The 14,336-nt window shown below is 39.4% G+C and overlaps 1 protein-coding gene across 4 annotated transcripts in view; it reads right to left on the bottom strand.

Moving 5' to 3' along the window:
* Positions 1-8,562, bottom strand: part of NBN (nibrin) — a 51,132-nt gene extending 42,570 nt beyond the window's left edge. The window contains exons 1-5 of one of the 4 annotated variants that reach the window (XM_044245350.1): positions 8,424-8,562; positions 6,042-6,172; positions 4,762-4,910; positions 4,160-4,319; positions 1,509-1,612 (exon numbers count right to left, since the gene is read on the bottom strand). In XM_044245350.1, coding sequence (XP_044101285.1) covers positions 1,509-1,612; positions 4,160-4,319; positions 4,762-4,910; positions 6,042-6,172; positions 8,424-8,460 — 581 coding nt within the window. In that variant the 5' untranslated portion in view covers positions 8,461-8,562. Of the gene's footprint in view, positions 1-1,508; positions 1,613-3,488; positions 3,572-4,159; positions 4,320-4,761; positions 4,911-6,041; positions 6,173-7,514; positions 7,686-8,423 lie in introns of those variants that run through there. The other 3 variants (XM_044245352.1, XM_044245353.1, XM_044245351.1) reach the window with 3 other exon arrangements.
* Between the last annotated feature and the right edge of the window lie 5,774 nt (positions 8,563-14,336).

The raw sequence follows: 14,336 nt of genomic DNA, 5'->3' as shown, positions 1-14,336 counted from the left end.
CCCAACCTCCCACCCCCCCCGCCACTTCAAACCCCTCAGATTGTTTTTCAGAGTCCATAGTCTCTCATGGTTCACCTCCCCTTCCAATTTACCCAAATTCCCTTCCCCTCTCTAATGCCCCTTGTCCTCCATGCTATTTGTTATGCTCCACAAATAACACCCACCATTTTACAGTAACCAGCAATTTAACCATACAATCCAAAAATAAAAATCCAAACATCTTCCTCTTCAACCATAGCTCATATTACTTCAAAGCATCACAAATACTATATAGTAGATAGATCCCTTAGTCTGATGGTTTACCAATTTATTTTTTTTATTTTTTTAAAGATTTTATTTATTTATTTGACAGACAGAGATCACAAGTAGGCAGAGAAGCAGGCAGAGAGAGGAGGAAACAGGCTCCCCGCTGAGCAGAGAGCCTGATGCGGGGCTCGATCCCAGAACCCTGAGATCATGACCTGAGCTGAAGGCAGAGGCTTTAACCCGCTGAGCCACCCAGGTGCCCCTGGTGGTTCACCAATTTAGCAGAGTATCTAAAATCATCCTCACCATCATCATAAAGCTATTGTGAATCTTACTCCATACTTATTGCAATCAGCAGCACTTCTCTTAATAAGCACCTACTATAATGCCAAGCAAAATGCTCAGACTTTGTATACTCTATTACTTAAAATAACTAATACTACTAAATACTTAAATACAGGAGTCTCATTTTTCAAAGGAGGTAACTGATGCTCAAAAGAAATAAGCTCCATTCCCAAAGCCACAGTGCTGTTAGCATTCTGACCCAGGACTACATGATTGCAGAACAGTGTTGCTGCACCAATTCCAAGACCAACAATTTCAGGGGTCCTGCCTGCATGATGCGTGGCACAGGAACATGTGGCCTTTTGACTATACCTCTGTGCCATTTGCTGTCCTTTTTTTTTGTTTAAATATTGGCACATATGGGGGCACTGGGTGGCTCAGTTGGTTAAGCATCCACCTTCAGCTCAGGTAATGATCTCGTGGTCCTGGGATCAAGGCCCTCGTCAGACTCCCTGCTCAGTAGGGAGTCTGCTTCTCCCTCTTCTTCTACCCCCGCCCCCCACTTTGTGCTCTCTAATAAATAAATAAAATCTTAAAAAAAAAAATATTGGCACATATGTAACATTTCACTGAGATAAGGAACACCAACAAACCCTTTTACATACTAACAACAACAAAAAAACTTTGCTAAACTGAACACTACATCCTGAAACAGTCATTAACGAGGAAATCAACCTAAATTAAATCAGTGCTATTGCGTTCTGCATGTCGTATTTTATTTAAAATACACAATGCAGAACTTCCGGGTTGGTGAACTCGTGGAGGTGCTGGGAGAGGGGTGTGCCTGGGGTGAGCATGAAGCTCTGTGCCCCTTCCCCACACCCTGCCTTATGTATCTCTCCATCAGGCTGTTGGTTAGCATCCTATATTATATCCATTAATAAACTGGTATAGGTTAAAAAAAATACAGGATATACCTTTCAATTTGTGGAGGCTGTTTATTGGACTTAACCGCTTTAAGAAATTCAGCAAAATATTCTGGCTTTACAATCGGACGTCCACAAATGAGTGCACATATTGTCTGGAAAGAAGAAAACATAAGTGAATACAAATAACCACGTGCTAGCTTTTCTTTAAAGGAAAGTTTTGGGTTAGAGACTACAAAGGGGCTGCTCTGTTTATTAGGTTTTTCCTTTCATTTCTCTAAATTTATAAAGGAGCCACAATCTACAAAACTAAAGTATTTGATCACTGTTTAATTTTGGTATACAAATCTCTGTAACATCACTTAATTTTAAGGAGCCACATATTACAATATTAATTTAAAAATTGCTTTGGGGAGGGCAGAACAATGTAACAAAATAAGTCAATTTTAAAACGTATTCCAATTTAAAAGTTCTTACAATGTTAAAAAGTAGACCTGAGGGGCGCCTGGGTGGCTCAGTGGTTAAAGCCACTGCCTTCAGCTCAGGTCATGATCTCAGGGTCCTGGGATCGAGCCCCGCATCGGGCTCTCTGCTTAGCAGGGAGCCTGCTTCCCTCTCTCTCTCTGCCTGCCTCTCTGCCTACTGGTGATCTCTGTCTGTCAAATAAATAAATAAAATCTTTAAAAAAAAAAAAAAAAAGTAGACCTGAGAATTAAGAAAATGTAACAACTACCCTAGAGAAGACAACATCAAGAGATACACATGAGCTATAAGATCTTTTCTGCCTAAATGCCCTTTGAACAGATTTTAACTATGGAATAAAGTATTTTCAAGAAAGTAAATAAAGGAATAACTGTTTGGGGCGGTATAAAAGCTCAAGATAAATACATGGAGATTGGGGTTAGATAAGGGTGGAGAAACTTCAACTATCAAGTGAACTAAGCTATAAACATCAAATAAAAAGATACCACAAAATCCGAAAAAGATTAGAAACCACCACCACTGGAGATGAAAATAAGGATTCAGCATAATTTTAGGAAATAATCCAACTGAAGAATTTCTAAGTATGCTTCCAATAACATAGGGTATTACTTAAATATGAGCAAGCAATGTAGGGTGTCTTAAAACTGGAATCTGAATACAACAACCATAAATGTTGAGTGAAATCACTGGCCTCTGGCAGAGGGCAGGCTCCAATACATGTGATCCTGGGCAAAGGATTTAAGTCCTCCATGCCTCAGTTTCCTCTTCAGAAAATAAAAATTTAACTGAATGTTCTGTAAGCTTCCTTTTGGTTCAAACATTTAATGATTTTAAAAATATAAGGTAACCTGTACTTTTGGAAAATTTACCAAAATAAAAATATAGTAAGTTGGTTTTCTTTTTTTGGCACATGGCTGATCAAAAATACTGAAAAAGGATTGCTCTGCACAACGCTGCTGGTGTATATACAGTGACATTCAAATATCCAGTGCTGTTAGTATCTCAGTCGCTGGAATAGTGTGCACTTTGGTGAATGGACGCCAGTTCCAAGTCTGTCATGGACTCAGTAAAGTATCTCTCAAGACCGTTTAACTGCCTTTGCTCTTATTTCATAATCACCAAGCAAGTGTATGATTATCTAAATTTCACTTCTCAGGTACCTTAGTACCTTTGTACTTAGTACCTTTGTGTTGAAGTCTATACATAAATATACAGTCACTATGAGGCTGCATCCCTACTATAAACTAATAAATGGAAGTTTTGATTTATTAGCATAAATTAGTACTCAGGAGGCCAATCACTGCTGAATTTATAACCTTCATAAGCTTGCGAACGACCCTTGATCAGTGATAACCCCACCAACATACAAGTTTAACTTGAGGTTCAATTGAGCAGCAAGTCTTTCTCTCTGATACTTGTTTAACTGTAATATACATATTCTAATTATGTATTAAAAGATTTCTGTACCATCTAATAAGGGAATCTAAATATTTGTTGCTTTTTACTATAGATATTAACCTAAAACAATCTCACATATCTATAGTCAACCTGTTTAAAAGGAGACGAATCACCTCCCAATGTCATTCTTCAATTAGCTTTGGATATAACCAAATCTGATGAAGACGTAAAATCTGAAAACATACCAAAATATATCACTGTTTTAATAAGAGTTGGCATCCTCTAATGGTACATATCTATAGATCTCTAGATGGTGAAGATACAGTACAGTAATAATAAACTATAAACTTAAAAGTCTTTTAAGGGCATTATACCAAATAAAAACTTAGTAAAGAGAGGATGAGACCATGAGTTGAGCTGGAGGAAGACAACTTGACAGAAGGGACTAGAGATGCTAGATTTGGAAACTGGCAGTGGACTTCCAGTCTCTAAAAGCTAACTTTTAGACTGGAGCTACCAAGTACACATTATAATAAACTTATTGGTGAAAATATAACATAAATCATTTTTTAAAATGCTAAATTTTTTAAATGCTAAATATAATTTTATATGCTTTTGCTTGTCTTAAATAATAAACAGGTTATCTTAAACATTATAGCCTAAATGGTACATGAAGGCACAGACTGACACTATATAAACCCACAACTAACAGTTCTGATAGTTTTAAAATAAATGGCTTTAACAATGTCTTGTGTATAGTTGGTGAGTAAGCTTAAATTCACAGAACTTATTTTAATATAATATCATGGCATTCAACCTACTTTAATGGTAACTTTGACTGATATCATAACAAGATGAGTACATTCTTCTGTCCAATTGTTTACAGTATGTCCTCCGAGTTGCAATATAGCGTGATTTAAAGCAGTCTTCCCAGAAGCATCTAAACAAGAAGAGCATGCAACCAAAGGCTCATATTCTACTCTGCAAATGAGAATAAGTTACATAAAGTTATATTATCATAGCTCCAAAGATGGCAATTTATAGTACTTTAAGCTCACATCACATGCTATTTTAATTTTTATGTATTTTTACACTTTCTAATTTATGAAATTACCACTTCCGAAGTCCTGAGTTGCACTTAAGAAAAAACAATGATCTAAGTTAACATTATACTTTAACTTATGTGGAATCAAACAAATGTAGCTCCCATCAAGGATCTCTGTGACCATTCCAACTCTTAACTACTCCTGGCACTGACTGACAAAATGCACTAACCACATGCGATGCAAAGTGCACTAAGTAATAAGCAGGAACTAAATTAAATGGTTTTAAATTCATTATCCATAAATATCATGTCCTTTAAAATTTGATGAGTGCAAAACAAAGCCATCCATTTTTAATACCAATTAAAAAAAAATCTTACCTGAATTTACTTTCAAACACTCCGAAAGTAACTCTATCCCCTGTCTTCAAAGCTTGGGAAAGGCCATTCTGCATTTTTTCCTCATTTACAAAGGTACCATACTTAGAATTATCTTTTATTGTCAATATAGGAGTCTCACCAATTTGACTCTGAAGCAAATGAACAAAAAAATCAATACAATTAAAGTCTTTTACCACTCAGTAAATGCAACTCCCAGGGGGAAAAGGTTTCAAAACAAAAAGTGGGTAACTTTTTGAATAGGTAACTGAATAGGTGGCCAACCTCCTAACATAGAAGGCAACAGTTACTGTTTCAGTTGCAGGCAGAGAAGGATCACTCAATTTGAAATTAATGGCAAATGTCTGAATTCCAGCATCACTCCTCTTAGAACATGCTTCTTTATTTTTGTAAGTCAGTGCAGAGTTTTCTAACCCCTTAATTTTACACCTTTGAGAATTTCTTTGCTTTTGTGCGGTCTGTTTTATGCATGACAGCTTCTTCCCGAAGTTTTTTTTTTTATATATTACCAAAATAACACAGTTAAAAAAAAAAAAAAAGTCCAATAAGAAAAGGCTAGAATGTCTGACTTAAAGTAATAATTTTATTTTTCCTTTAGGAATTTCAATAATAATCTTCTCTTATACCTAAAAGAATACAGACACCAAAGCTAAATATTACTGCACAGATCCAGCATTTGTTGGTACGCAGTCTTTGCTCAAAATAATGGCTTTTATTATCACCAGTATTATCAAGAGCACAGCCATTTATATACACTAGTATTTTTACCACCCACTGTTGTGAGTAAAACAACTAACCAACCAAAACAAAGCCATTCAAAGAACTGTGAGACATAAGCAACAGGTGTTTTTCCTACTAAAACGAACCAATTCCCACTGTGAAAACCTACATTACATGGGAAATGCCTATGTTCACATGGCTATAAGAACTCTTTAAAGCAGGAATGTGACTTGGGTCTGTTCACTGCTCTATTGCCAGGGTTGGCACAATGATGGATACAGAGTAAGCACTTAATGTTCATTCAGTAAGTATTCCTTTGAGTTTCTAAATCACTACAAAAGAATAAGACACTGGAACAGAAACTTAAAATATCAAAACAAACACCACTGATACAACCACCAAAATTAGTATTTAGTTTTAACATAAAAAAACTAACGCCTTTATGGAATTAAAAATCCTACAAACTCCCTCATACACACCAAAGTAATCTTGTAATTTCAACCCCCTCACTTTAAACTAGTGAAATAAAATTAGTGACATACCAGGTAGGTTACAGAAAAGTTAGCAGTTAACACAGCATGATTTCGACTGATTGACTGATCACCTTCAATAAGAATGCCACAGTTTTTCCTTCCAACAACGTATTCAACACCAGTCAAAAGTCTGAATGGTTCTAAGAATTAAAAAAAAAAAAAAAAGTAAATGTATAGACACATATTTGCTGTACCTATATACATAGGTACAGCAAATATTTATGTAAAATATTTTTATTTTGCTTTTAAACTTTAATAATCAACTTTAAATAAATCAAAACTTGTAATTTCTATAAAGCCTCACTGAAAGATGCAAAAGATTAGATGGAAAGCTCTAGCATTTTCTAAAGAGAAAACAATACTGAAAAGTGTCGACAGTGACTGACTGGCTCAGTCCGTTAAGCGTCTGACCTTTGGTTTCAGCTCAGATCAGGATCTCAGGGTCATGAGACTAAACCCTATACTGGGCTCCATGCTCAGTGCAGGGTCGTTGGAATTCTCTCCCCCCCTCTGCCTCCACCTCCTACGCATGTGTCCGCTGGCTCTCACACACACTGTCACCCTCTTTCAAATAAATAAAACTTAAAAAAAGTCTTGCCCAAATCAACATACATAAATATACATTACCAAACAAATCACAATACTATGTTTGGAATCTGATTCAAGAATCCATTGTGAAAAATATAATTTTAAAAAACTGTAAAGAAAAATTTAAAATTTACAAGAACTTTCCCTACCAGATGGTAAACTATGCCCTAATGCTACAGTAACTAAAATATATGGTACTGAATCCGGATAAACAACATAGATCAATGCAAGAAATGTTCAGACCTGATTTAAGTGTGCATTTGGGGGAATTTTGTTTTGTTGTTTTTTTTTTGTTGTTGTTGTTGTTAAAGGAACCATTTCAAGTACATGTTTAGTTTCTAAAAAAAAAATGTTGAAAATCACAAATTGTTAGGTAATAGCCTATTTCTTGGAGACTAGCAGTTTAGTATGGGAGCCTGGGACTCCATCTTCGGAGTGGTAGGGTAATCAGGGCAGATAAACTCAAGAAGTAGAAAGGCAAGCCACGTTTGGATATTTGTTATTCAGAAACTCTTACCCTAGAGTGGGTTGTTTCGAGGAAAAAACATTGTGCCTTGGTTTACTTACATTTTTTCCTAGAGGAGTGGGCCCATAAGATCTGTTAGATTCTGAAAAGAGGTCACAATCTCCTAGAAGTTAAGAATGCTGGGGGGTGCCTGGGTGGCTCAGTGGGTTAAAGCCGCTGCCTTCCGCTCTGGTCATGATCCCAGACTCTGGGATCGAGCCCCACATCGGGCTCTCTGCTCGGCAGGGAGCCTGCTCCCTCCTCTCTCTCCGCCTGCCTCTCTGCCTACTTGTGATCTTTGTCTGTCAAACAAATAAATTAAAAAAAAAGAAAAAGAAAAAAAGAATGCTGGCCACTGATGATGGATGCATTTGTCTACTGTTACCTACCTCTCTCTGAAGAGCCAGCCACAGACAACTGTTCCTGGAAAGGAACTAAGTGCTGCTTCCCAGCAAGAGCTTCTGTTCTACCTCGGCACTGCTCCAAGTCCACACGGAGGCCTTGATCTTTAGTCTTTTTACTACTTATTTTCCTAACTTCGAACGCCGTTTGTAAATTTAGCTCTTTGGCCTATCAGAATAAACTTCCTGGGGGCAGGACCTCATCGCAGTCTACCCTCTGCTTATCAACTAAAAAGGACTTGGACCAGGCAACCAATTAACAGGAGATAACCATCTGCCACTGCTGAAAAAGGGCAGAAGAGAAACAACAACAAAACAACAAAACCCTACTTTTTCCGTCGTTCGGATGACCAAAAAAGGCTCTAAAACAAAACTGAAATCCTGCCTCTCCTGGGGCTGCCATTTACCCAACTCCTCTCTGTGGCTTTTCACAAAATTAAACCATGTGCTCAAAACAAAGTCATCTGCTGCCATCGTGCGCCTCGCCTGGGATAACTTATTCTAGGTGTTTGGCCAAAAGCTTAAAACGCTGAAGGAGAGAGCAGGCGGCCGGCCAAGCCTCAATTCCGCGCGGCCCGTAAGCCGGGTCAGTGCGGGTCTCGCCGGAGAAGCCGGGTCAGTGCGGCCGGAGGAGCTGGTCCCAACCACCGAGAACCCGGCGGTAGGCTGAGTGAGGGATGCAGCCGCCAAGGAGCGGCCGGGAAGACAGCGCGGTCCCCGCCGCAGTCGAACGACGCGCGCATCCCCTGCCCGCAGCCTCCCGGGGCGGGGACGAAGGCGGCGCCGGAAGGCGGAGAGAGGGACGGGAACGGACCGGAAGCATCCCTCCTCAGACCCTTTGCCCAACGCAGCTGCTCCCTGGAACACGGTGCCGGGGCCTCTCCCGTCCGCCCTTACCTCGGGCCGGGCCCGCGACGGGGAGCAGCTTCCACATGGGCCTGGGTCGCCCGAGTCTCGGCCAACTCGCGGAGGCCTAACCGCGGCTGACCGACGTGCGCGGCCGCAGCTTCTTCAAGCGGCGTGGGCTCCGGAACGTGCGCGCTCCCGGGAGCTGGGCCGCCTAGGAAGAGGAGGGATAAGCAGGAGTGAGACGTGGGCTCCTCGTCGCCTCCTGGTGGTTAAGGAGAGGAACAGTGCGATCTGTATTGAAATGTATTGTATTGGGTTATGAAGTGAGGATCCCATTGAAAGGTGTTCAATGAATATACATACTTTGAATTACGTTTTCTGATCGTGACTGGAAATAATTTTTAAAATCAGCTACAAAGCAACGTAAGGACATTTTCTAATTAAAGACATTAACATACTAGCCAAGTTTGTAATTCCATGCATTTGTGATTTCTAAAAAAATTGCAGTTACTCCTTTATATGCACCCTACTGGTGGTGACAGTTAGGATGAAGATAAAGATTTTACCCCAAGTCAATCTTCACTCATCATTTGGTTCCCTTATACCTCTACCCTACTTGGGGACCATAATAATACTCAGAGTTCCTAGGTATCAGTAATGACTGTGTCCAACAATATTAAAAATGTTTAGGCATTCTCTTTTCTAAAGTGTATGGTTTTCCAAGGGGATGGCCATAAGTCCCTTTGGAAAAAATTTGGAGGTGGGGTTGGTGTAGAAGAAGTCATTACCATATATTCTCATTATTGTGTTTCAGGGTCCTCCCTCCCGGCATTTCCGCCTCTCCTTTAGCCACTGGGTTATGGACTGATGAACTGGCACAAGTCAGGAAACTGGGGAAGAGACAAACTTTTTACTGAGGGTGCTGCTCTCAGTCTTTTGTTCATCCATCCTTCATTTTTTTTTTTCCCAATAGAGCACACTCTTATTGGCTAGCTTTTATCTTTTCCCCTAGGTGTGCCATTTTCTATTAATCATCTCCTCAGCTCTACAGCTCTCTCTAGGTCAAGACCGTTGATGGCCACTACAATCTTGCCTCTCAGTAGGACAGTTGTGCCCTTCTGATGGTTAAGTGCTACCCCCTGGCCTCTATTGTTTTGGGATTCTATTATCCTTGTTGCTATCTTTGAACCTAGTTTGGTGACAGTATCTCTTATCATCAGCCATAATCCACCAAGAAAAGCCACACCTGAGCTTCTCAGTGATGGGGTACCCCTCTCACCAGAAAATTCCTAGTCACTTTGATCAATGGAGCATCTGAATCAGAACATTGTCATCTAGTGGAATTCCCAGCTTTCCATAGGATAGCCACTCTAGCATGTCCCCTTCCCTGAGCATCTTGCTCCCCTGCTTCTACTATCTACCATGACAATTCTATTTCTACTTCTCTCAATGTGGGCCACCACTTTCTTCAAGTTTCTATGAGCCATCAGGGAAGTATGATAGTCATATTTTCTGGGATCCTTACTAGGGCATTCATTCTTCTCTTCTGGATGAGTGCTCCCAAATCAATAAACTCACCCTTATCCAAATTCATTTTCCATGTCCTCTTGTTCAGCATCCTCAGAATACAGTCCCAAAAGTATTCTCCTTGCTCCTGCTGACACATGTTGATGAGCCTGCAGCTCCTTTACTATAAAGTCACCTCTTCCCTCATTAGTCTTTCCCCAGCTGGGTTACCCTATCTTAGCCCTTTATTTTTTGGTTGCAAGAAGAAGAGATGGGGCAACGTCGTAACAAAGGAATATTTATTTGTTGCTTACTAATTGCATACCTCTGATAATCAGATAATCAGAGCATTACCTCTGATAATCAGAGGTTAGAAAATTTTTGAAAGAGGGAGCACAATGCAGATAGAGTTTTAGATAGGTTGCAAGTTGCTTACTATTCCATGCCCCCTGCTTTCTGTAACTTACTGGCGTCTTCTCTCACCTGCTGTTTTGTTGTAAATAAACCCTGCTAGATTGTTTAAGTCTTCATGAAAACTTCCCTCTATGTTTTGCTTTAAATTAAATATAGCTCTCACTTTAGAACAGTTTTTCTCTACTGGTTCTAGGATAGTTGCCCCAATGCCTCTGCCATAGTTACTGACCAATAGGATACCCACCATATTTTTTGGCCAGGAGGATTACTCTTTCTCCCTAAACCTATACCTTCACTTTCCATTTTGGTGTCTTACTCTTCCCAGACTTGCAAAATCTCTCCTAGATAGAACCATTATGTGTGAGTAGCTACCCTTTATGAATCCTGTTCCTGCTGCCTATTGCAGATAAATCTATGTTACTTGTCCATATTCATTGAGAACATTGCCACCTGTGTGAGAGCTTTCTTCTCCACCCCAACTCCTGCCATTATTCTCAAGCAACTGTAAGACACAAGTGGAAAACTCGTTTTACCCATTAGGCTCACATTTTTTTTTTAATTTTCTCAAATCCTGTGATTTTCACCTCTACTACACACACACAACCTCTTTGATGGCCACCCTTTAGAACTTTCCATCTCCAGAAACATCCCCATCTTTAATGCCCTACTTGTCTGACTGGAGCTGCCTAGCCCTCTACGTTTCTTATATACTCATTCCATAACACCTGCTTTTTAGCTTCATCCAGGTCTCTTACCACTTGATCCCTCTACTTTACATAGGTGATCAGTCTCCTCTCCTTCAAGATAGGCTGCGTACCAGGATTGGAGCTTGAACCACTATTACAGCTCTGCTTTCAGTATGTGGAGCAGCTCTCAGAACTACTTTTGGTCTCAGAGCTCTCACCTCTATAGCTAACTTGTCTATGAGCCCTGAGAAACCCCAACTATGAGCCAATTAATTATACAACCACCTTCTGTACTAAAGCTTCTGCATTAAACTGCCTATCTTTGAAAGTGTGGAATCAATGAAAATTCATAACCTCTAATATTAGTTGAACTATAGAACATGACTCATCAGCCCCACTTCCTGCTTTAAAAAAAAAAAAAAAAAGTGTTGTTTTTTTTTTTTTTTCTGGGGCACCTGGATGGCTCAGTTGGTTATGCAGCTGCCTTCGGCTCAAGTCATGATCCCAGGATCCTGGAATCCAGCCCTGCATTGGGTTTCTGGCACAGTGTAGAATATGCTTCTCCCTCTCCCTCTACCTCTGCCTGCTGCTCCCCTTGCTCGTGCTCTCTCTCTCTCTCTCTCTCTGTCAAGTCAATAGATAAAATCTTAACAAAACAAAACTCATTCTCTGAAGTCCTGAAGAGCTATCCCATACCTTTGCTAATACCTACTCAAATCTGGTCATCTCCTGGCCTCCTTCAAAGAATATGGTGTTGTATGTTAATGAGGAAATTCCTGTAAGGATTTCTTTATAATTTCTATCCTACTCTGTCCTTCTCCCCGTCATAAAAGGAACTTCTTTTCTTTTAAAATCTACACCTACACCTCATCCTTACCTTTTTCTCTCTGGTTTCAGGGTATAATTTGACCCTTCAGTTTGGGACCAACTCTTCCACTTGTGCTTAGTTTAAATCCATTCCTTCTCCTCATCTGTCCCAAGGCCTTGTTTTATCAGTTACCTCCTTCTCCTACATAGTTTCCATTTTTCTCTTTGATTCCTTCACCTTATCTTAAAACCATTGAAAGGTCAAGTTGCAGATAAAACAATGGAACAGAATATATAGAAAACCCGGAAACGAACACACAATGATGTGGTCAACTAATCTTTGACAAAGTAGGAAAGAACATACAACAGACAGTCTCTCCAAAAAATGGTGTTTGAAGAACTGAACAGCAACATGCAAAAGAATGAAACTGGACCACTTTCTTATACCATACACAAAAATAAGTTCAAAATGGATGAAAGACCTAAATGTAAGACCGGAGACCATTAAAATCCTAGAGGAGAGGGATGCCTGGGTGGCTCAGTTGGTTAAGCAGCTGCCTTTGGCTCAGGTCATGATCCCAGCGTCCTGGGATCGAGTCCCACATCGGGCTCCTTGCTCAGCAGGGAGCCTGCTTCTCCCTCTGCCTCTGCCTGTCATTCTGTCTGCCTGTGCTCGCTCTCTCCCCCTCTCTCTCTGATAAATAAAAATCTTAAAAAAAAAAAAATCCTAGAGGAGAACACAGGCAGTAACCTCTTTGACATTGGCCATAGCAATTTCTTATTATATAGGTATGCTAAAGGAAGGCAAACAAAAGCCAAAATAAATGATTGGAATTTCATCAGAATAAAAAGCTTCTGCACAGTGAAGAAGAAATCAATAAAACTAAAAGGCAACCTATAGGATGGGAGAAGATATTTGCAAATGGCATATCTGATATAGGGTTAGTATCCAAAAATACATAAAGAACTCATCAAACTCAACACCCAAAAAACAAATAATCCAGTTAAAAAAATGGATAGAAGACATGAATAGACATTGTCCCAAAGAAGACATCCAGATGGCAATAGATACATAAAAAACTGTTCAACATCACTTGTCATCAGGGACATACAAATCGGAGCTACAATGAGCTATCACCTCACACCTATCAGAATGGCGAAAATGAACATAGAAGTAACAGGTGTTGGCAAGATTTGGAGTAAGGAGAACTCTCCTACACAGTTGGTGGGAATGCAAATTGGCACAACCACTCTGGAAAATAGTATAGAGGTTCCTCAAAACTCAAAAATAGAAATAACCTGTGATGTTTACCCAGAAAATATAAGAACACTAATTCAGCAGGAGATACCCAGTCCTGTTTATTTACAACAGCCAAATTATGAAAGCAACACAAGTGTCCATCAATAGATGACTAAATAAGGAAATGATATATATGTATGCAATATCATAGACTATAATGGAATGTTATATGTGGTATATATATATACCTGCACATACATGGTGTGTGTGTGTGTGTGTATGGAATATCAAGGAATATTACTCAGTCATAAAAGGATTGAAATCTTGCTATTTGCAACAACAGGGAAAGAGCTAGAGACTATTTTTTTTTTTAAAGATTTTATTTATTTATTTGTCAGAGAGAGAGGGCGAGAGAGCGAGCACAGGCAGATAGAGAGGCAGGCAGAGGCAGAGGGAGAAGCAGGCTCCCTGCTGAGCAAAGAGCCTGATGTGGGACTCGATTCCATGATGCTGGGATCATGACCTGAGCCTAAGGCAGCTGCTTAACCAACTGAGCCACCCAGGCGTCCCGAGTTAGAGACTATTATGCTAAGCAAAATCAAAGAAAGACAAATGGTTGTTTCATTCATATGTAGAATTTAAGAGACAAAACAAATGAGTATTGGGGGGGGGTGTGAAAAGGAAAACCAAGAAACAGACTCTTAACTTTAGAGCACAAATTAATGGTTACCAGAGAAGGAGTGAGCATGGGAATGGGTTAAACGGATAATGGGGATTAAGGAGTACACTTGTTGTGATGAGCACTGGAGATTTTATGTAAGTGTTGAATCACTAAATTCTACACCTGAAACTAATATTACACTGTGTGTTAACTAACTGGAATTTAAGTAAAAACTTGGAAAAAAAGATAAATAAAAGATTATCTTGTTTTCCCTCCAATTTCATTAATTTGACCATTAATTTCTAACTAATGTTATGCTAAAATATAGTCTTAAAAGAGTTAGGATTTTGTTGTTTCAGGGTCACACACAGGTAACAACAAAGGGGGCTCAGTCTCCTTTCATAAGTGGGCTTAAATTATATCTACTTTGCAGTATTATTGTTATCATTAATTGAGACACTACACCATACATCATGGATTTAAACAAATATTGGTTTCCTTTCCTTTCCTTCTAGGTCCTTAGGGGTAGGGGCTGTGTCTAAATCATTTTTGGGTGCCTACTGTCTAAATCACATTTATAGCTCTAATATTTACCATAATGATGGACATCTGATGCAACTGTTTATTAATTTAACTACTCATTGAAA

This window comes from Neovison vison, chromosome 4 (genome assembly GCF_020171115.1).
Source record: "Neovison vison isolate M4711 chromosome 4, ASM_NN_V1, whole genome shotgun sequence".
NCBI classification, from domain to species: domain Eukaryota; kingdom Metazoa; phylum Chordata; class Mammalia; order Carnivora; family Mustelidae; genus Neogale; species Neogale vison.
Note: the sequence above shows the minus strand (reverse complement) of the source record. Positions and strands in the feature narration are given on the sequence as shown.